Source organism: Hippoglossus stenolepis, chromosome 2 (genome assembly GCF_022539355.2).
Source record: "Hippoglossus stenolepis isolate QCI-W04-F060 chromosome 2, HSTE1.2, whole genome shotgun sequence".
In the NCBI taxonomy this organism is placed as follows: domain Eukaryota; kingdom Metazoa; phylum Chordata; class Actinopteri; order Pleuronectiformes; family Pleuronectidae; genus Hippoglossus; species Hippoglossus stenolepis.
This window is the reverse complement of record NC_061484.1, coordinates 31,211,696-31,234,182: the sequence shown is the minus strand read 5'-3', so window position 1 is coordinate 31,234,182 and position 22,487 is coordinate 31,211,696. Positions and strand designations below refer to the sequence as shown.

Here is a 22,487-nt window from a genome sequence, read left to right as displayed (position 1 = left end):
TTGAAGAAGACGTGAAACTAGAGACTGAGACATAAACTCCTGAGGAAAATGTTTATTGAAGTTATAAAGTGAGAAGTGGAGTTATTTTCTATAGAAACTACCAGTGGAGTCGCCCCCTGCTGGTCAGCACACAGAAAACAGGTTTCAGACACTTCATCAGCTTCACTTTCTGGACCCGGAGTCTACGAACATTTTTTAAAAACAGTCTATAAACTCCCGTTTGAACTCTTAATGCTCAGCTAAGCATTAGCTACAGTTGTTCAGGACACTCCGTCTCTGTTTCGTTCCCTTTACCGACATTAAGAGTCAACACTTTACATCGTACACAAGCGAATAGAAAACTGCACATGAATATTTACATATTATTTACACAGTCTGTTCCTCTTCAGAAGTGACGCTCACACTCAGTCTCATGTAATGTGGATATTCAGCCAGTTTTTTTGTTGAGTAAATATCGCTGCAATCAATTTGGAAAACAAGTCATTAGAGCACAGAAGACGTTTTTAGTGTTTTACAAATGGATCTTTTCTGAAAGTTTGTAGTTTTCACGTCCGCTCAGGTCACGACATCTGAGGACAAAGACATTTGAGCATCACACTTTCAAGATGTAAAACTTTGGAATCAGCTGATGATCACGGTTCCACCGATGACGTCTTCACTCCAAACACTTCCTGTTTATCAACTGAATACATCCATTTAGGCCCCTCCCCCTCGTCCTCTTCAGCTGATTGAAAACAGGAAATGATTGTGTTCAAATTTAAAATTGGGTTTAGTGTCAAAAACTTATTCTGAAGAAACTCATTTCCTTTTGATTGTGGGAGCTGCAGCAGTGAAGGGAATCGAACCCTCAGCAGTGTGAAGGTACAGGAAACGTGCAGCAGCTGCGTGTCTATATATTGATTCTAAGTGATACTTGAAGCTTCGTGTCGATCACGTCGAGCTGGAACTCTGGAAACAGAGCGCCTCCATCACGACATTGAGCTGAGCAGCGTCTCTCAGGACACACGAGAGGAAACGGACCTGCAACTTGTCCCTTTCCCCTTCGGAGGAGACGGCGCTCTGGGAGTTTGGCGGTGGGGGGTTGGTTTGTTTTCGGACTCAGCCGGTGCCGTGGCTGGTGTACTCAAACACGCCCTTCTTGAAGAACGCCGAGAAGTCACAGACGGTGTGTTTGGACAGATGGAAACCGCCGTCGGTTCTGAGAGGAGAGCTGAACGACGACAGCATCACTCGGAACAAGCTCCTCAGATAACGCTGGAAGACACACAGACAGTTTCAGATCTACATCGCTTTTCTTTTCATTTTGTGTCTGTGCTGTTTTTAATGTCCCTGAACAGCAGCTTGATTCTACCTGTGTATGAAATGTGCTTCATAAATAAATCTTTAAAACGTTGTTTCTTCAGTATTTCTTTAAAATGAGTCCTGTATAGTTTGTAATGTCTGTGTTGTGCTTCTCAGTGATATTAAATATTAAAACTTCCCACATGGCGCTAATCACTGATGTCGCTCTGACACCTCCCGTCTCTGCAGTCAGAGAGACTCCCTGCGGTTTCCAGGTTTATTATGATGATATTTTATATTCCCTCATGTCACTGATCTTTAATTTCATTCATTACGACCTTTAAAAGTCTGAGATTTAACTTGTTGAAAGCTGCAGAAACCCTGAGTATAAATCAGATTTGTCATTCTTGTATGTGTAAATGAAGTTTTATGGAAACCTGCCTCCAAGTGGTTGCGGCGTTCAGCGACCATCCGCTCATCTCTGTTTCCAAACAGCTTCTTCGGAGGGAACTCGAGAGCCGCCAGCTGAAAGCAGGAAGTGACACGTCAGCAACACGTCAGCGACACGTCAGCGACACGTCAGCAACACGTCAGCACGTCAGCGACACGTCAGCAACACGTCAGCGACACGTCAGCAACACGTCAGCGGAACATGAGCTGAAATTAGTTCTACTGGAAAAAGTCTTTTTTCAAAACCACTTTAACAGATTTCACAATTACAAGTGTAAATTAACTTAAATATAAAAAAGGAATCACATCAATAATGAAAAATAAACAAACTGATCAGCCTGTAAAATTGCTCCAGATTTAATGTTTTCATTGTAATTTTTATGCTGTTTTATAATTCCTTTCCTTATTTGTCTGTAATTTGCTTTTATGTAGAATTCTTCCTATGTGTTTGTCCAAATGTTTAAGTAAGCGTCTGACCTCTGGATACTTCGTCCGGAGGCTCCGGTGCATCTCTCTGAAACGACTGTAGCGTCTGAACACGCTCCAGCTCTCGTCCATCACACTGATCTGAAACGGTTCGACACGTTAACAGATTCAAACGCACTCGGGTTTGAGACGAAGCTTCGAGTTCACACGGGTCGAGGCTCCGGGTATTTTCTCCCTCGAGAACAAGTTCGTAAGATAGATTCAACTTTAAAGGTTCAGTGTGTAGGATTAACTGACATCTAGTGGTGACGGTGGACATTACAACCAAGTGAACTTTCCACACGTGCAGGAGAATCAGAAGGTAAATAAAGATATGAACGCTGCCATCTGGTGGTGATGACGTCATCTGCAGTCAGAGTCTGTCCAGCAGTGATTGTGGGGTGGAGTCGTGGTATCGAGGTCCCGCCCATACAGACCCTCAACCAATCAGGAGCCAGTCTCCACTGTCCATCATGACGTCTCAGCCTGTTCTTATATCATAAATAACTGATTCAAACCAAACTGATCAGAAACACTTGAACAAACATCAGAGAGATAAGAACTGAAATGACAAACATTTATTTAACGTAGACTTTTTGGTCTGCGAACATGGAGGAGGTTTATGACATCCGCCAGCCACCAGGGGGCGATCAAGACACCTCATTCTGAGGTAACGAGAACACTGTACTGTAGTTTCAGGTGATTCAAAACATCCTGATGAAAGTTAAATTAAATTTCCTTCACACTGAACCTTTATTACATTTGACCTGTTTATAAAATTAGATTTCCCTCAGTTTGAGCTGATGTGAAAACAGAAAAGTAAAGATTATAAAACTACAGAATAATCCTCAGACTAAATGTTTAAAGACCTTCACACTCCCGTCACACTCCCGTCACTCGGTTTTTTTCCACTGTCCAACTAATATTTTTTACTTTAAATCAACACTTTGCCACTTTTACTGAGCAGCAGCGCCCCCTGCAGCCACACATGGTATTTCACTGTGTGGAAAAGCTTGCTGGACATTTAATCCGTCAGTTTGTCAGAACATTTTAAATTTAAAGACGGTTGATTTTTATCCTCACAAATGTAACAAGTAACTGAAGCTGTTTGAGAAAGTGAATGATTAACACAGTACGAAGTTTTCTCACCTTCACCTCGAACTCAAAGTGCTCGTCCTTCCCCTGCCCGCGGAGAACGTAACGTGGAATGCTAATTTTCACGGGCTCCTGGCGGCTGTCGGCGCTCGTCCCGAGAGGACGAGAAACCAAGTGCTGCAAAGGAAGAAGAAGAAGAAGAAGAAGAAGAAGAAGAAGAAGAAGAAGAACAGGAAGAAAGAGGAAGAGCAGAGGGTTGACGTCGATTCATTTCTGAACTTGATTTTAGCAGAAAGTGAGAATCATTTTCAAAATAAAACACTACGAGAATTAAAGTTCAATCTTTATTATCCTGAATCAATTACAAGGTGGATTCATTCAACATCAATAATCAGATATTTTTTCTGATCATTTACAGACATGACGAGTCACATTTTCTTCAAATCATCAATAGTTTTTGTTTAAAATGCAGCAAAGTTTCAAAAGAATCATCAACATGAATACAAATGATTTAGACATTTAACTTCCATAAATACAAAGAGTTTCTTGGTTGAGTATTTTCATTCATCGTGACTCGGTGTAAACTCCCGAGATCAAAGGTTAATACACGTCTGAACTCAAATGACTTTACAGAAACTTTTTTAATGGTTTTAAATATTTCATCACTTTCAGATTGTTGATTTTTTAAACATCGTAAAATAAACGAGGCGTCTGATCATTTGTTTTCAAGAGGAAAGAAAACGAACTTGCTCAGTTTACTGTGTTTGTGACTCAGCTACAAAGATGATTAATGAAGATCTCGGCTTCTGAGCTACAACCGAAGCACAAGTTCCAGGAGAGGCACTGACGAGTGTAATCAGAGGAGGAGGACGCTTCGACTGAGCCCAGCCGGGACTCCACCTTCTGTTCTCCAGTTGTAAACACCACGTCGACCACCAGGCAGCCGTCCTGCTGACTCACCATCAGGCGTCTGACATCTGATCGCCTGTGGAGTTCAAGTCCCTGAAACTGTGGCTGCGCAGGGACCAGGCTGGAGCCCCGCGGCACCGGGTGAAAGACGCCGTCCTCCTGGAGAAGAACTACGTGAGTGTCGGTCAAGAGGAGCTGAAAGATGGTGTCCTGATGGACTCGGGTGGAGTTCATGACCTTGACACTGGTGTAGAGGAGAGGACAAACATCCGCCAGAGAAGGTTTGCCAGGGCCGTCCATATTCCCGTGGACAATGTAGAGCAAGTCGGCGAGAACCCGCTTGAATCTGGAGGTGACCTGAAGGCCGTTGTCCAGGATGATGTCAGGAACAGTTGATGTCCAGTCCAGCGAGAGGAGCGTGAGGTCATCAGAGAGTAACGGGTGATGTTGAGTCCCTTCAGAGAACCTTCCAGGAGCGACAGCCTTCAATAAAGCCTTACAGAACTCCTGGGTAAGCTCTTTGCTGTGGGTGAAGACGGCCAAGACTTCCTCTTCAGAGCAGCCGATAAGGCGGACATGCTGCCCTGCCAAGCTAATCTGGACCTTCTTGATTTCAAGGAGATGAAGATGGTGAAAAAGAACCAAAGTGTCCTGAAGATCTGAGCCAGCTGACACGACTCTCAGGTCCTTTTCTGATAAAAGCAAGCAGCCAGGCCTCGGGACGGGTTCCTTACTCTTGGCTGTTTTAACCCAGAAGATACTCAGAAGTTTGCCAACTTGGATTTGAGGCGACAGAGATTCCAACTTTTCTAGTATCTCCTGGGATGAACACGTCTGTAGCTGGGAAAGAACTGAAGGCAGCTCGACCAGCCTCTGATGAAACGCTTCGGGACCTTTGTCTCTGAAAGAAGACACAGATCCCTCCGGCCATCTTGAGATGTCCATGCTCACAGAAGTTTTCCGAGGAAGGTCACGGGCGCAATCTACCAAACCGACTTCGTTGTGTGAATGCATGGAGGATTCCGGCTGTGGTTGTAGCTGCATTTGCTGAATCAGTGGCAGTTCTTTGGAAACCATGGTCACATACCGAGAGAGCACAACCTTAATCTCCTCTACTCCAACGTTTTGAATGATGTCCCGTGTGCCCTGCAACCTTCTGCCAGCGTCTCTGTAGGCGTCGGACAGTTTTCGGACAAAATATCCAAAATCGTAGCTTCTGTTTGTCTCAACTTTCTCATCGTCTGCGCGCGCCTCTTGTTTTATTTGGCCACATTCCTTCCACTTTGACGACTGATCACGTTCTGCATCCTCATCTTTCCCAAGGTCACACGTTTGGCATTTGACTTTTTCTATCAAGTTTGAAAGAGAGCGTCGGTTCACAAGCAACTCCTTCGCTTCGCTGTTCTCGTTTTCATCAAATCGATTGCGCGAAGGATCAAGTTCATAAACAGCTCTGCAAACTTCAACGGGAGTATTTACTGCTCGTTTCCACGCCGTGTTTCTGCCTCCATCTCTGTGCGTTTCTTCTTTTTCAATCAAGACTTCAGCAGTGGAAAGTCCCTTTTCTTCTCCGTGACGCTCTAACGGGACGTTTTCAGGTTCTTCTGATGCGTTTTGCTTGATCTTAGCAGGAGAGTTTGCCTCAAGCTCCGTTGCCGACAGGAAGCTAGACCCCAACCCGCTGGTTCTCTGTGTGCACAAGGGGGAGTCCATGACTACACCATCAGGAGGGACGTGAAGGCTCTTTGAATTCAGTCCATAAATCACCCAATGAGAATTACAGATGCTGCTCACCAGGTGCTCAGGTGGATGTGAGTGATTCGAAGTGTGAAGAGGTTTAACATGCAAATTAGGACGAGTGTCAGAAATGATACTGTCAGATCCTTTTTGAAATCTTAAAATGTATCAAACGTGTGTAAAGTAGAATTTTAAAATGGTTCTCATGATTACGGGATTTCTACATTTTTAAGGTTCCGACTGAAACTTGACCATCTCACACTTTACTTCACAAGAAAAACAAGAAAATACCAAATACTGTTTTACCCAAGTTTGATTCAATGTTTTTAAAAATGGACTGTGAGCAGAAATATGGCATTTTTGATCATTTCAAGATGTTTTGTTTTCTGTGAGTTTATTTCCATGCAATGGCTTGTTACCTTCCAGAGAATGAGTTTCCTGATAAATGTTATTCATGAGAATAACCACCAGTGTCGAACAGAAACGTTCAGAGTTGCCAAACAAGCAAAATTGATCCGATATGGAACTTTGCTGTCAAAATACCAAAACTGGGGTGAAATCAGTGTCTGTGATTACAAAACAGAAAAACTGGAAACTCATTCACATTTTCCCGTTACAATGAAATTTCATTTCTAAATTATAAGGAATGAGGAATTCCAGATAATCCAGGTGTCGATGTTTAACTCCTGTCGACAACAGGATCATTGATTATTTAACCTTTGATTATTGGATTGTAATTCGATCCCCAAACAAGATACTGGTCTTACCTCATATTTCTGCCTCCTCGGATTCATGTTTTGCAGCTTTTCATCATCCTGAAGAGAATAAAACTTTGCATCAACTGATGATCATTGACTATAAACAGAATATTCTTCATTTGCAAAATAACAAAAGTTAAAGATTCTACATGATAACAGGAAAAAGGGAGAAATTCAACAGAAGCAGCATAAATGTAAAACCAGGAGTGAAACCAAGGTGATTGAAAGTGGATCCGTCGTCACACTGAGGGAAATCAGGCAGATTACAAAGTGTGATTGTGACATGAAGAAGATCCTGGTCTTACCTCGTCTGTTAATGGAACCGAGCTACAGTCGCTAACTTCCTCCTGGTCCTGCGGGTTAAAGAGCTAAATATCAGTCCTTCACACAGAACCTGGACCTGATGCACTTCACTCGTCACAGAGAAGAAACGTAGAGAAAATGAGGACTAAAGTCAAAACACAATCAAATGTCCTGTGGATCGACCGTTCCAGCAGAAACTGAACTCGTCTATTTCTACTCTATTACTAGAACTACTTATCAAACCTGCTAATCCATCAATTTGGTCAAATGTTAGAAAACAAACATTCTGACGTCTTCAGCAACTTTCCAAAACATGGTAAACTCACAAAAACATAAAAACACTACATTCTCACATTTGAGAAGCTGAAAGTCATCTTGAAAACTGATGATGAAACTTTTCATCAAGTAACAGAACCGATGAACGATTCACTTTCTGTGAGGAGTCGGGATGAAAGAGAGAGAGGGACAGTTCTCACCCTGAGAGACTCACAGGACTCGGACAGATCCATCCCGCCACCGCCGTTCAGAAAGTTCATCTTACTTAACCGCCGCTGAACCTCCTCCTCGATGTAGGCGTTGATCCTGGAACAAAGGAAGACGAAGAACCAACATCAAAATGAGGAAAAGCTGAGAGGACTTTGGTGAAGACGTCCTGAACCTTCGAATGTTTGAGTTTCTCTTTGAGACAGAAGTCGTTCCCGAGCGTCTGCGGCGTTTAGAAACTCACCTGTCGTCGGACAGCGGCAGCAGCGTGTTCAGACTCTGGATGTGACTGACCGGAGAGCTGCTCGTCTTCTCATCGTTACTGAGGGAGTGAGTCCTGCTGGTCTCTTCTCCTTCGCTGATCCCCTGCCTCAGCTTCCGGATCTCCCACTCCACCCTGAAAGGAAAGAGAGGACGAGCGAGGACAACAGGGAACAATGTCAAGATCATTTCTCCAGATACAGATACCATTGAAGTTTCCAATATTAAAGGAGACATATTCTGCTCTTATTCAGGTTGATTTAGATCTGATGCAGCAGATGCATGTATGTAAGTCTGCTGTGATTGGTCAGCTGGTCCACTCTGCTCTGATTGGTCAACGTGCTCTTTTCTTTCACATATGATCCAGTGTTTCAGGAGAGAAACTTCTACCAGACTTTGGTCTTTTTAACTTTTACATTACATTTTATACTCGAGGAAAGAAACGACCTCATTAATTATGCACTATAATCACATTTAAATGAACCGTCATTCATCCATGAGAAACATGTCATGTGATGCTCTGACCTCTGCTGGTCCAGCTCCGCCCCCCTCAGGTCCCTCTGGACCGAGCTCTTGAGCCTCTGCTCCTCGGTGTCAGGCTCCAGGGAGACGGTGCGCCTCAGGGCCGAGTGCCGCCTCTCCAGCCGGGTCACCGCCTGCTCCATCGCCTCCCTCTGCTGCTTCTCCTTCGACTCCAGGATCTCCTTCTCCTTCCTCCTCACCTTCTCCTCCTGCCGGGCCACGTTGGCCGTGAACTCGTAGGTTTCCTGGAGCTGCTGCAGCTGCTGAGCACTGTGCCAGTGGAGGTTCAGCTTCTCCTCCTTGTCCTCCAGCTCCTTCTCCACCTGGTACAGTGTGTTGTCCAGTCCCGGTGGACTGTTGCAGTTCCCGTTGCTGCCGGCGCTGCGCTCCAACACCTCCATGGCTCTCTGCTTCTCCTCGGCCAGCGCGGGGAGGAGGTCGTCTGCGAGGCTCGTCAGCTGCCGCTCCTTGAGCTGCAGCCTGTGTTCCGCCTGCTTGACCAGCTGCTCCTCCTGGCAGACGCCCGTGGTGTCCTGCGCCCCCTTCTCCTGTGTCTCCTTCAGCTGCTGCCGTCTTTCTTTGAGGCCGTGAGCGAGGAGCAGCACTGTGTTTCTCTCAGCAGCGACCTCCACCTCCAGATGCTCCCTCTGCTGCCGGAGCCCCTCCTCCAGCTGACCCAGCTCCTTCACCTGAGCCACCTTGAAAACCGTGTATCGATCCTGAGCAGATCGCGCCTCCTCGCTGGCATCCTCCACATCCTGCCGCTCTCCAGCCTCTTTGGCACGGAGGAGCGTTCCTCTGATCTCGGCCAGTGCTCTGCGCTCCTCCTCGATGCGGTGGGCGTCCTCCCGGGTCAACAACGTGGTGGCTGCCTCGTGTTTCTCCCTCAGCTGCTCCTCCAGCCTGCCCACCAGGCTCAGCTGCTCCCGCTCCTGCTCCTCCAGCCGCCGCTGCTCTGCTTCCAGACGAACCTTCTGCTCCTCACGCTCCTTCTTCAGCCTCTTCAGCTCACGGTAGATTTCTGTCTGCTCTGCAGCCTCCTGCTGCATCCGCTGCTCCTCATCCCGCTCCTCCACCGCTTCACCCGCCAGCTGCTGGTTGCACCTGTCCTCCCCCTGGATCTCCGAGCGTCTCTCCTCCTCAAAGCGCTCCTTCTCGGCCAGGAAGTCACGCAGGCGGCTCTCGATGTCATGGCTACGGCGGCGGAGGCTCTCCTCCTGACGGAGAATTCGCTGCTGCACCTCCTCAGACTCTTTGCGTTGGCTCTCCACCTCCTGCTGGAGGCACTCAAGCTCCGCCTTCTCACTCTGCTGCTTCGCCTCCATCTCCTTAATCAACCTCCTGCAGCACCAACACACGAGACGACCGATTAATAACATGGGAGACGAGTTAACGTTGAGTTTTTATCCAAGAAATTTGATTTCAAATGAACTTGTGGTCTTTTGGCCCCAAGTTCAGTCTGTCAGGTGGTGGCACCACCCTCTGGTTTGTATTTAACAGTTATGTAAGCAAGAAACCACCAACACCAACACCACCCACATCCACATCCACCCACATCCACCCACATCCACATCCACCCACATCCACATCCACATCCACCCACATCCACCCACATCCACCCACATCCACATCCACCCACATCCACATCCACATCCACCCACATCCACATCCACATCCACATCCACCCACATCCACATCCACATCCACATCCACCCACATCCACCCACATCCACATCCACCCACATCCACATCCACATCCACATCCACCCACATCCACATCCACCCACATCCATCCACATCCACATCCACCCACATCCATCCACATCCACCCACATCCACATCCACATCCACCCACATCCACATCCACCCACATCCATCCACATCCATCCACATCCACATCCACCCACATCCATCCACATCCACCCACATCCACCCACATCCACATCCACCCACATCCACATCCACATCCACCCACATCCACATCTACATCCACCCACATCCATCCACATCCACCCACATCCACATCCACATCCACCCACATCCACATCCACATCCACCCACATCCATCCACATCCACATCCACCCACATCCACATCCACATCCACCCACATCCACATCCACCACCATCCACATCCACATCCACCCACATCCACATCCACATCCATCCACATCCACATCCACATCCATCCACATCCACATCCATCCACATCCACATCCACCCACATCCACCCACATCCAGTCCCCGGCTGGAAACTGAAATCGTCACTGGTGAGTAAAATAAGGACTCTCGTACCTTTTGAGCTCCAGTTTCTCCAGCTCCTCTCGCTGCTGCCTCTCAAACTCCAACCTGGGGAAACAGACCCTTCATCAGCTCACGTTGATCTCGTCAGAAAAAAGAACACATCACACATCACCACGACCAGCAGAGTGAGTAAAAGCAGCACTGGACGCATGAGATGAGGAACAAGCTGCGATGAAAAGCCAGGCAATAAAAGCAACGGTGAGTTTTGGAGTTTCAGGCGTCAAACGGAGACAGAAGCAGCAGGATGACGGGCAGAAATAAAAAAACAGAGGACGAGGGATCAGGTTGAGAGAGAAAACAAGTCGACACACGTCTCCGTGAAAAACAGGACAATGAAGACAGGAAGTGGACGACTGAGTCTACCTGAGGAAGACGGGGCCCTTCTCAGTGAAGAGACTGTCAACAGGACAGGGTGGACAGAGTCAACGTTAACGCACAGAAAACTGCAAACACCTCTGCTCCGTCACAGGATCATCCTCGGATATAATAATCTAAAAGTAAACAACCAGAATCATCTGAGGTTGAACCTGTACAAGGATTCCTCAGATTAGCTCTGATGGGGGCAAAGGTCAGAGGGCACACGATAACCAGCAGGGTTCATCCCCTGGAGATAAGCTCAGACAGGTCTCGTCATTCAGAGAAGTAGGTTTGTGTGAATCTGATTCCACCTGTTGGTGCTGGTCACTAAAGATCTGCAGGATTCATCATCTGGGGACCATGAATGACCACGTCACCATATTGTCAGTATGAGTCTGATGTTATTTTTCTTTCAGATCAAATAAAGGTTTGTGCCTCCTCTCAGCTCTGATCCCATTGGTTCATCCCGAAGATGTAAATCTTTATAAATATTTAGTTTCATGTTTATTCCGTAATTTAATAAAACAGATGATCATTGTAGATTTTATCAAACAAAAAGAGAAAATACATGAAACGATTGTTGGGGACTATTTTAAGCGGTAGATTAATCTTTTCAAATCTCCAGTGAAGCAGACGTCCCATGTTTGATTCCGGAGGAACGTGCGTCAGCGCCCCCTGTGGCCGAGCCGACAGTAACCAGCGGCTCACCATGAGGGTCACGACGACCTTCATCTATAGTCACGGAGAGGACTTAGAAGAAAGAAAGAAAATATCCCCGGTCCTTTAAAGCCCAGATCCCGTCTGCAGATGTCAAACAGAAAGTTCAGGACTTTAATGACATGAATTTAAAAAGACAAATTTAAAGAAGAGAAGTGTCTCCAATGAAAACCATTAACTTGACAGAATGAGAGAAGTCAAAATTCAAACAGTTTATAAAGATGACTTTCATCTGAACGATGTCACAAGTAAAAACGATCTTTCTTCTACATTTCTTCGTCCTCGGTGCAGAGACGCCGAGTCGATCAGAAGCTGAAATCTGAGTCATGGGGAGGAGGGGGATGCAGAGGGGGGGTGCACAGCTGGTTCTGAGCTGATCAGCTCATGCAGATGTTTTTATGGTCACTCACCCGGGGTTGTAGAGCATCACAGTCGACAGGTTCTCACACGACCTGGACAGATCCGTCATCGACAGACTGAAGGTGGAGAGCAGGCCACTCTGGCAAAGGTCACAGGTCACAGGTCATTAATGACTGAAGGTCATAGACTGTAAATACATCTTCAAAATGACACGTGAAATCATCGCCCCCTGGTGGCTGGCTGCAGTAAAGGCCATAAACCTCCATCTTTATCGAACCATCCTCGATCTCATCACATGACACACACTCGTCGTGTGTTGTTAGGCTCCAGTGAAGCTCATTAATAAAATGAATAAACCCTGAATGAACAGGTGACCAGTGTTGTGTAGCAGGAGGAACTCAACAACACAAGTGACAACTGACTCTCCACTTCAGGGCCTGTGGACTGAGAAAAGTGCAACACGTAAACAGCCCACTACAAACCTCCTCCATGTTAGCAGATGGAACATGGACCACATGTACAAAGTCAAAGTAGAAGTTAAATAAATGTCTGTCAGTTCAGGTGGTTCTTATCACACTGTTGTTCTTCATCCTCCAACACAAACCTTTCGTTTCTCCCTCAGCTTTGCCGCCTCCTTCGGATGGTTGAACCGAAACATGTTTGTCCTGCCGAGCAGAAGAACGGCGCCTGAAGAACAGAAAACACCTGCATCATGGGAGATATTCCCTCAAGGTGTTCTTCAGATATAAGAATGAGACGACCATGAGGGACAACCTGAAGAAATGATGACTCCGGCAATTAGACAGATTATGTAAATTGCGATTTGACACTATACAAATAAAATTGAATATGAGCTTTTATTTATTTGTATTATATTTTAAATGATTATCTGTGTTCTTTTGTTTTATTTCATGTTTCTGCTCCAGAACTAAACGTTTCTCAGCGAACGTTCTCCGGAGCTGATTTTAAAAGCACTCAGGTTTGAACATGATGAAGGAGTTAAAGTGACATTGAGACTAAGGACTGGCTTTCACTCCTCACCTTGGTTGAGCTGCGACGGCTCCGTCACCTGAACCCCGTTAACAGAGCACTGAGCTCTGCCGAGCGGCACCAGGGTCACCGTACCGTTCTGATTCTCAAACATGCAGTGTTCACTCTCCAGGTCGAGACCGTGAAGGACTGGAGGAGGAAGAACATTGTGTCATCAGACTGTTACAAGGTTAAACTGAAACAAATGGATTTTTGTCTCTAAAACTGTTTCCACACATGAACTGTGTGAAACATGTTGTGTAGTTGGTGTTTGTGAAGCAGCAGCAGCAGGTTGTCGGGTCCGACTCGTTCAAACAGGAACATGTGGGGACATCCAGGCGAGGGGCGGAGCCTGTAGAGCAGCAGGGGCGGAGCCTGTAGAGCAGCAGGAGGCCGGACATGACGTATAAACTCTGCTGTGGAAAGATCAGTGTTGTTGTTTACAGCTCATCCACACGGCGTCGGCCCTCAGCACCAAAGATCTGGAACCTCCTCGTGTTTCCAAGTTGACGCTTTCTGCCTCTACGTACGGCTCCTCTTCTTCATCCTGAGATGTTTGTGTTCTTCCAGTTTCACGTCCGTCACGTGTTAGAAACCTCATCAACACGTCCACTCGCTCACTGGGAAGCTTCCACACATTGTCCTGCTGTTTCCTCACATGGACTCACTCTGACATGTTACACACATTTTACTAGGAGGCTGCAGGAGAAGATCCAGAACATGTCCAGAGACACTGACTCAGACATTTGTTCTCACAGACAGAACCTGCAGAACATGTGAGGAACATGTGAGGAACACGTCAGGAACATGTGAGGAACATGTGAGGAACATGTGAGGAACATGTCAGTGGTTCAGTTCATGTGTGAAAACAGATGATATGCATCAGCCCTGCGATACACTGACGATCTGTCCAGCTTGTATCTGCCTCTCGTCTCATATCAGCTGGACTCAGCCACCCTCAACCCTTCAAGGTTCACCAGTATAGATGAGGGATGGATTTCACCCTCTCTCTAATAAACTACCACATGACTTTAATTCTAAGTTGAGAATTATTTGAGAATCCCTGAACTCACTGATGTCCGGCTCTGTGGACGCGTCCTCTCTGCCCACGTATGTCCGTCCCTCCTGAGGACGAAGAAAGACAGAAAATCCATGAGACATCAGGACCCTTCATTCAGCTCAGGTTAACTCATTCTACCATCTGTGCTGTGACGCCTGTGACACGGGACGTAAAGGTTGAGAAAATGTTTGAGGAAGTTTCATTGAGCAGTTTTTTATTTTCCAGTTTAAATAAAATAAAATGGCTGATCTGAGATCAGGTGGACGCAGTCTGATTTCTGACCTTCAGATGATACAGGATGATTCCGGTGCTGAGGAGGTCGTCATCGATGCCGATGAGGTGAGGCAGCTCAGAGTCCAGCACCACGCCGATGCCCTCTTTCCTCAGAGCCAGGGTCTCCTCCTGCAGACGCAGTTTCAACATTTGATTCCAAACAGTTAAGTGAGTCCACACTGAGTTTGAAAACTCTGGGTTTGAGTTTGAGTCTGAACAGAAACTGAGACTTTAGTAAACGATGACACGTTCTCTTCCTGATTGGTTCTCATCAGTCACATGACTCGACGACCAGCGGTGAACACAAAGCGTCGCTAACACTTCCTGTCAGTCAACACTTCCTGTCAGTAACAGTTCCACCTCGTCGTCCCTGCTCTGACTCTTCACTGCTCCTCCTTCAGAGGAGTTTCTGTTACTAAGCAACCAGCTGCAGAGGAGACCATCTACTTCCTGTTTACATCACATGACCAGTGTACGTGAACGGTCATGTGACAAACACCATCAAATCTGCACTTTGGAAAATCATGTGATTAAAATATTGATTCCTTGTGGATAAGAAATGCTGAGATAAAGGTTTGTTCTCTAAAATATCCACATTAGTGTGAACTGATGCAGAAAACCTTCTCCTGTTGGAGACAGTGAAGTCTGAACATAAACCAACCTTGAGGATGTTCTGGGTCTCGTTCCATTTATTGGTCCACTCCTTCGTCAGCTCCAGAACCTGCAAACACAAAGGAACCACACAGAACACATGAACTTCTTCAATGCTGCAGATGTGAATGTTCTTTGTAATTTCTTCATGAATTCTTTGAATAATCAATATGTTGAAAGAGGCAAAAATAAACAGATTATCTGAGTCCCCACAGAATTAAAAGGTCCAGTGTGTAAGATTTAGGTGAAAGGATCTATAAAACAAAACCTTTAGTTTAGTATTCTACTTTCACCTTTGGAAGGAGGGGGGGCTGTGGGGTGTGCAGCTGCAACATGACACTTCACCACTAGATGTCACTGCATTCTACACACTGAACCTTCAAACAGAGTTTTGTTGTGACAGAAAAGTTTGACCATTGGGTTAAACGTGCGAGCGGCAGTGTGACGACACGGTTTGACGTCAGACTCACTCTGGCTTCGTTCTGGAGCAGTTTCTCCTCCATGCTCAGAGCGGTGGGTGAATCCAGGAGAGCGATCTGAAACAGAGAAGATGAGCTCAGGTTCGTTTCCTCCGTACACAAGCTGTACAAGCAGCAGCGGCGCCTCCTACAGTTAATGACCGGCTCTTCACCTGGTTGCCCTGAACCAGCAGAGCTTTCAGTCGAGCAATTTCAGCGCGCAGTTCTCTGATCAGCCGGACATTGCAGTCCTCGTTGATGGTCGGCTTGTTGATGATGTTCTTAGCTCTGTTGGCGTAGCGCAGAGTGCTGAGTGTCTCGCCGTAGTTCACGTCTGCCGGGGAAACGGCTGCGACAGGAAACAATTTTCACAGAATTCAATCGAACACTTTCAAAAACTTAAAATGATAAATTGAAAATGGTTTCTCACTGGCGATCATGAAGGTCTTGGAGTTGCCGCCCAGGCTGTCTTTGAGCAGCCATGTTAGCACCGAGTCCCTGTACGGAACAAACACGGACTTCTTCTTCAGGTTGGTGTTCACGCCATCCTGCGTCATGTCGGCTGCACAGAAACAGGAAACACAGTCAGCTGAGTTTGTGTGAGTGCAGCAGAAGAAGAAAAGAGGGTCAGATTCTGACCCAGAGCAGAGATGACGTTGCCCAGGGTGACCAGTGACTTGTTGATGTTCCCTCCTTCCTTCAGTCGGACGCCAGTGGCTCCGGTGGCGTCGGCTCGCTCGCTTCCGGCCAGATCGACCAGGTGGATCTTACTGACCGTCTCACTCGGCATCTCTGCATCAAACTTTGCCTGAAACAGAGCAAACGTTTATTTCCACAGGAAACATTTTCTCAACATGACCAATGATCAGTTTAATTATGGACTGAGGTCGGGGAAGCATTCCTGACCTGCGTGAAGTTGATGGTGAAGATGGCGTGTGAGCGGCTGCTGACGTCGTTCATGCCGGTGCTGGCGGTGGTGCGGTTGATGTTTCCGGCCTCCATCAGCTCCTCCACGTCGCTGTAGTTCTGCACCAGGTGTTTGGAAAGATCTGAGACAAAACGTTGAAACAGGAACCCAGGGCTTTACTTCACATTTATTCTATTTTCATGTGTTTTTGTTTTAATGATCAAGTCAAAAATCTTTCACTGAGTAAAAACAGTTTAACTGGTCCCTGTGAAACCGCTGCTGCAGGGAAATAAAACCAACGTCAAAGTTTGTACTGAAGGTTTTTGTTTTTACCTCCGACAGGTTCAGACTATTATAACTGGTGTTTAGATTATCACTGTAAAGTAACGTTTGTAATGGAGTCAGTGAACGGGACAGTTGTTACATCGCTCTTTTCACAGACTCCATTGACAACTACAATCATCGTCCTCCTGTCACCAACTTTTAGTTTCATTTACACTCTTCACTGTGACCTTTGACCTCTGAGATCGAATCGGTCCATCAGCTGGTCAGAACGATTCCCTAAAGACAGACTTGAGTTATCTTGATCAAGAGGACGAAACCCAGGTCCCAGTTTCACCTTCGACGTACGGTCCATCTTTGGGATGCTCCCTGACCCTCAGGTTGTAGGTCTCAGTGGACTTCCTCCTCAGCAGGTCTCTCACCCTCTCGTTGTAGATCTCCAAGTAACTGAGGCCACAAATCAAAAACTTCAACACAAGTCTCGTGTTTTTAAACGTTTACATCAAAAAGTGCAGCTGTCAACTTGATGTTTCTGTGGAAACAATATTTTGATGTGAACCAGATTATACAATAATCTGAATAAGACTCTGACAAGTAAACCTGATGTTCTGATTAACAGAACCAGACTAAAATCTGAATTTTCAGATTAAGTGGAGAATTCGGACTTCAGTGATGTCGACATGTTTACGTCTTCATCTCAGAACGTCCAGTTGGAGTTTTCACAGCGTAACTTTGATATATGACGTCACGTGACCTGAGGTCCAGTGTCAACAAGATGAGAAGGAGGAGCTTAGACAGAAAACCCTCAGAAGGGTAAACGTCAGCATCGAAAGATATTCTATTAACAATTCATGTAAACACAATAATCAAACGTATTTATTATTCAGAATATTTTTAATAATCAGATTATTGTTGTCCATGCAAACGTCATCAGTGACGATACACGTGACCTCTGACCTCTCTTGTGATTGGTCTAGAAAGTTCTGACATAATCTCACGGCTGTCATTACCGGTTTTCACCTGTGTGTGTTTGTTTGTTTGTTTGTTTGTGGGATTACCCAAAAACTGGTTTCCATGACAATGAGGGGCGGGGCACAACCCAGAGAACTCATCTGGAGCAGCAGACACATCCAAAACTTTTTAGTCTAATTTCATGAAGAATAATTCATGATGAAAAGATCAGACACGTTTAGAAACTGATATTTATGAGTATGTGTGATTTGAGCCAAATCAAAATCAGGATCTAGTGAATTTAAATGTGGTTTCATAAGGAGACAGTTAGTGGAGGTTTGAGCCAAGTGACCTGATGATGTGTGAACAGCAAATGTACATTTATTATCATCAGAATATGAAGTGACACTGTTTCATTCTGGTCTCACCTGACTTCTGTACGAAACGACGCCACATCCCATCGAGTCGCCTCCAAGATGCGGCTGAACAGACCTTCACAGATCCTCGGGATCAGACCTGCGTCGCCCTGAAACACGAGGACAGTGGGAAGATAGTTTTAACGTTAGCACGGCTCCTGAGCACAGACGCAAGTAAAGATGACGACACTTCTCCACGGCTGCTCCACTTTCGTCTACGCCGTCAATAAAGAGCACATGAAGCTGTAATTATCAACCGTCCTGTTCAAGGAAGTGAAAGTCGTTCACACCAGGTATGAAGTCTGAACCCGGGAGATGATCACACTAATGTCACATAAACGTGATCTTTGTGAACTTTGTAGTTTGGCCTTTTTGAAGCTAATGTCCTTTCTTGATTCTTGTTGTTCTGGGTTGGTTCCTCATGGTCGATGCACTAATTGTAAGTTGCTTTGGAGAAAAGCGTCGGCTCAATGAAATGTGATGTCATGTGTCCATGTTTGAATCACCACTTCCTGTTCTGACTGTGAAGCACTTTGTTAATAAATAATAAATAGTGTCGATGAACTCGCTGCTCGTTGTCAGTCCAGCTGATAATCCACCTCAGAGCCGAGTGTTGATAAGATCGAACGTACGAGTGGAAGCTTACGTGGCTCTATGTGGAGCGCCCCCCCCCCCCACCAGCTGGACTGTGAACTTCTGTGAACACCTGGAGCCGTCAGTCATTCACCAGCACTGAAGCTGTCTAACAACGTGAAGCCGTGAACACCAGAGCGTCTTTGAACGCAGCACATTTATACATGTATGTTTCTGGCCTTGGTTTCTGTTCTTATTCTATTTCTCTCTTTTATATTTCTGGTTTCACTCATTCATCTTCTCTCGTTTGGTATTTTATTGTCTACGTTTTGTGTTTGGTTCCTCAGGAGTCGACACTGCTGTTCAGACTCATCATCTGACGACGAGTTCAGCCGAGCTCACGGGTCAACCCCTTCAGTCCGATGTCACTCTGACGTCTTTCTAGAGAGGAGCATCTAGACGGTCACTGTTAATTTCATCTGGAGTTTGTTCTCACTGGATTTCCCATCATGGTGTAGGACTTCCCCGAGCCAGTCTGACCGTAGGCGAAGACGCAGGCGTTGTAGCCCTCGAACGCAGCTTTCAGCACGTCGGAGCCCAGATCTCTGAAAACCTGCGAATGAAACAGGAAACGTTTTCATTTCTTAGAAGGTTTTTCAGACTAGTTGTCACCATGAAGATATTTTCAGATCATTTCCCTATAATTTACTATCCCCCCCCGAAGTGATTTATGTTACATTTAAACTGCAGACAAGACGGACGTCCGCACAACCAGCGTCATAGGTGCACTTGTGCTGTGGCAGAGCACAGTCGGTGTGGTCAGCTGCTCTACACGCCAGAGTCTACGTTAACATGCTGCATGTTGGGTAATAATGTGATGGGTGCAGCTGTTCCACTGATCCAGCCGCAGGAAACATGTCAGTGTAGCATCTCTAGCTACACGTATGTTTTCAGGCGACGCAGCGACTCTGCTTCAGTCTGATGGAAAGACGTTCCTCTGAGCTTCTCTGAAATCAGGACTTTAATCTCTGAAAGTTCCTCTTTTTACTCATTGATGTCATTTTCATGAATGAACACTTCTGAGTGGGACAGGAAGTGAAGCCCCTCATATGGTTTTATCGGGGCGTTGAATATGCTAATTTGCTATCTTCATGCACACTCACTCAAATGTGGAGGTGGAGTTCATCATGTTCACGCTTCATCTACACACTTTTGTAAAGAGTTTGTTTTGAGTGATGTGTCGTGTCGGTGCAAACAAATGTCGGAGAAATGGAGAAGAATACCGATGGTAACCATGGAAACCATTCATTTAAAAAAAGACGTGTGATGATTCTAAATGACATGAAGGAGAAGAGAGGCTGGATTTCTCTTGATCATCTCACTCATTTTTACATCAGGTCTGAACAACAGCGTTTTGCTGTGTCTAATTTTAAAGTGTAGTTTCACTGTGGAGATAAAAACAGACGTTTACCTTTTCCTGAGAGACGAATGTGGAGCTTTTACAGTCGGTGGAGTCGTAGGAGAAGTCGTACGTGAAGGTTTTGGTCCGGTCCCTCATCGAATCTCCAGTGACACCGTCAGGAATCTTCAGGAGTCAGAGAACAAACATCGATTTTACAGCTCACGTGAACAAGAGGAGTTTAAACAACAGATAAATAAAAACCTTTAGGTTGGTGATGGAGGTTTTGGTTCCTTCCATCTTGATGATGCATTTTGAAGTCAAGTCTTTCTCCCTGAAAGAGACAGAAGAGGATATTCGTCTGTGATGTTCTACAGAACAGAAGTGGAAGGTGAAATACAATGCCCCCCCCCAAACTGATGGAGAAGCTCCAGCAGATCAGGAACAACATCTGGAGCCTCTGTCCAGAAGAGCTCAGTCCTAGAAACAGATAAGATCCTGAACCCTGAAGCTTCAGGAGGACATAGCGACATCTGGAGCTTCAGGAGGACATAACATCTGGAGCTTCAGGAGCACATAACATCTGGAGCTTCAGGAGGACATAACATCTGGAGCTTCAGGAGCACATAACAACATCTGGAGCTTCACGAGGACATAGCAACATCTGGAGCTTCAGGAGGACATAACATCTGGAGCTTCAGGCGGACATAGCAACATCTGGAGCTTCAGGAGGACATAGCGACATCTGGAGCTTCACGAGGACATAGCAACATCTGGAGCTTCAGGAGCACATAACAACATCTGGAGCTTCACGAGGACATAGCAACATCTGGAGCTTCAGGAGGACATAGCAACATCTGGAGCTTCAGGAGGACATAACGACATCTGGAGCTTCAGGCGGACATAGCAACATCTGGAGCTTCAGGAGGACATAGCGACATCTGGAGCTTCAGGAGGACATAGCGACATCTGGAGCTTCAGGAGGACATAGCAACATCTGGAGCTTCAGGAGGACATAACAACATCTGGAGCTTCAGGAGGACATAGCGAGATCTGGAGCTTCAGGAGGACATAGCGACATCTGGAGCTTCAGGAGGACATAGCGACATCTGGAGCTTCAGGAGGACATAGCAACAACTGGAGCTTCAGGAGGACATAACAACTCTGGAGCTTCAGGAGGACATAGCAACAACTGGAGCTTCAGGAGGACATAACAACATCTGGAGCTTCAGGAGGACATAGCAACAACTGGAGCTTCAGGAGGACATAACAACATCTGGAGCTTCAGGAGGACATAGCAACAACTGGAGCTTCAGGAGGACATAACAACATCTGGAGCTTCAGGAGGACATAGCAACAACTGGAGCTTCAGGAGGACATAACAACATCTGGAGCTTCAGGAGGACATAGCTGCCCAGAAGAGCTCAGAGGAGTTGAGCAGGGGGAGATTGTTAAATCATGAAACTGTGACCTGGCGATAAAAGTGTGATTCGGTGAGATTTAAGCAGCACTAGCACAGATGCTACATCAGTTAGCTTCTTATAGTCACTGTTGCTTCTAGCTATTCGCTGTAGATCTGTTAAAAAGCCCCATGTCGGCCACTCACCGCCGGTTCATGGGCCGGACCCGGACCGCCACACGGACCGAGGCCATCGCTGCTGTTGTCCGCCCGGAGCAGCCGCTCAGCCGGTCGGAAACTCGGTTAGTCGGTTAGCCGGTTAGCCGGTTAGCCTCAGTGGCTTCACGGTGGGATATTTATACAGCTCATATGCTAACCGGATAACTGGCTAGCGTGATAAAGAAGAACGGGCAAAAGTCACGGAGATAAACCCGAGCAGCTGCACCCGGAGCCGGGCGGACGGACTGACGGGGCTGGGGCCGGTGCTAACGGTTGTTGTCTTGGACCGGGGACACCACGTCACTGTCCCGGGAACAACCGACTCTACCCATTGGTCACTGCCACAGCATCTGTTAGCATCTGTTAGCTTATGTTAGCATCTGAGCTACAGCTGTCAGCTGACGCTCACGTGACGACAAAGAAGCGTCAGCTGATGTAAACATTAAACTGTACGGAGAGTTAGAGGAGACACGATATATTATATTTATTATTTATTTAATAGATAAACAACAGAACACTGATGGAAGGTATTATTGTTGTTGTTGTTGTTGTTGTTGTGGTCGTCATCAGCTGTCCCCCGGCCCTGCAGCTGTCCCCCGGACCCTGCAGCTGTCCCGGGGACCTGCAGCTGTCCCCCGGGACCTGCAGCTGTCCCCGGACCTGCAGCTGTCCCCCGGGCCCTGCAGCTGTCCCCGGGCCCTGCAGCTGTCCCCCGGGCCCTGCAGCTGTCCCCCGGACCCTGCAGCTGTCCCCGGGCCCTGCAGCTGTCCCCGGGCCCTGCAGCTGTCCCCGGGCCCTGCAGCTGTCCCCCGGGCCCTGCAGCTGTCCCCCGGACCCTGCAGCTGTCCCCCGGGCGCAGCTGTCCGCCCT

General features: G+C 46.7%; 1 protein-coding gene across 4 annotated transcripts; it reads right to left on the bottom strand.

Annotated features, from left to right (window-relative positions):
- Positions 1-37: 37 nt before the first annotated feature.
- On the bottom strand, positions 38-22,231 carry kif16ba (kinesin family member 16Ba). Of its 4 annotated transcripts, XM_035168196.2 has the most exons (28): positions 21,606-22,217; positions 20,264-20,333; positions 20,072-20,185; positions 19,097-19,213; positions 18,040-18,137; positions 16,998-17,107; positions 16,378-16,520; positions 16,111-16,279; positions 15,902-16,033; positions 15,645-15,820; positions 15,484-15,549; positions 15,024-15,083; positions 14,372-14,491; positions 14,103-14,154; positions 13,042-13,179; positions 12,605-12,687; positions 12,051-12,139; positions 10,930-10,962; positions 10,558-10,611; positions 8,268-9,605; positions 7,726-7,878; positions 7,475-7,580; positions 7,001-7,048; positions 6,705-6,752; positions 3,346-3,468; positions 2,209-2,298; positions 1,723-1,806; positions 38-1,254 (listed from the first exon to the last, which is right to left on the bottom strand). In XM_035168196.2, the coding sequence occupies exons 1-28, from the start codon at positions 21,650-21,652 to the stop codon at positions 1,099-1,101; spliced, it is 4,017 nt and encodes a 1,338-aa protein (XP_035024087.1). In that variant the 5' UTR covers positions 21,653-22,217; the 3' UTR covers positions 38-1,098. The 4 variants fall into 4 exon arrangements, with proteins under 4 accessions (XP_035024087.1, XP_035024095.1, XP_035024071.2 ...); XM_035168204.2 differs by lacking the exon at positions 10,930-10,962 and having other exon boundaries at positions 21,606-22,216; XM_035168180.2 differs by lacking the exons at positions 38-1,254; positions 1,723-1,806; positions 2,209-2,298; positions 3,346-3,468 and adding an exon at positions 3,646-5,889 and having other exon boundaries at positions 21,606-22,231.
- Positions 22,232-22,487: the final 256 nt, after the last annotated feature.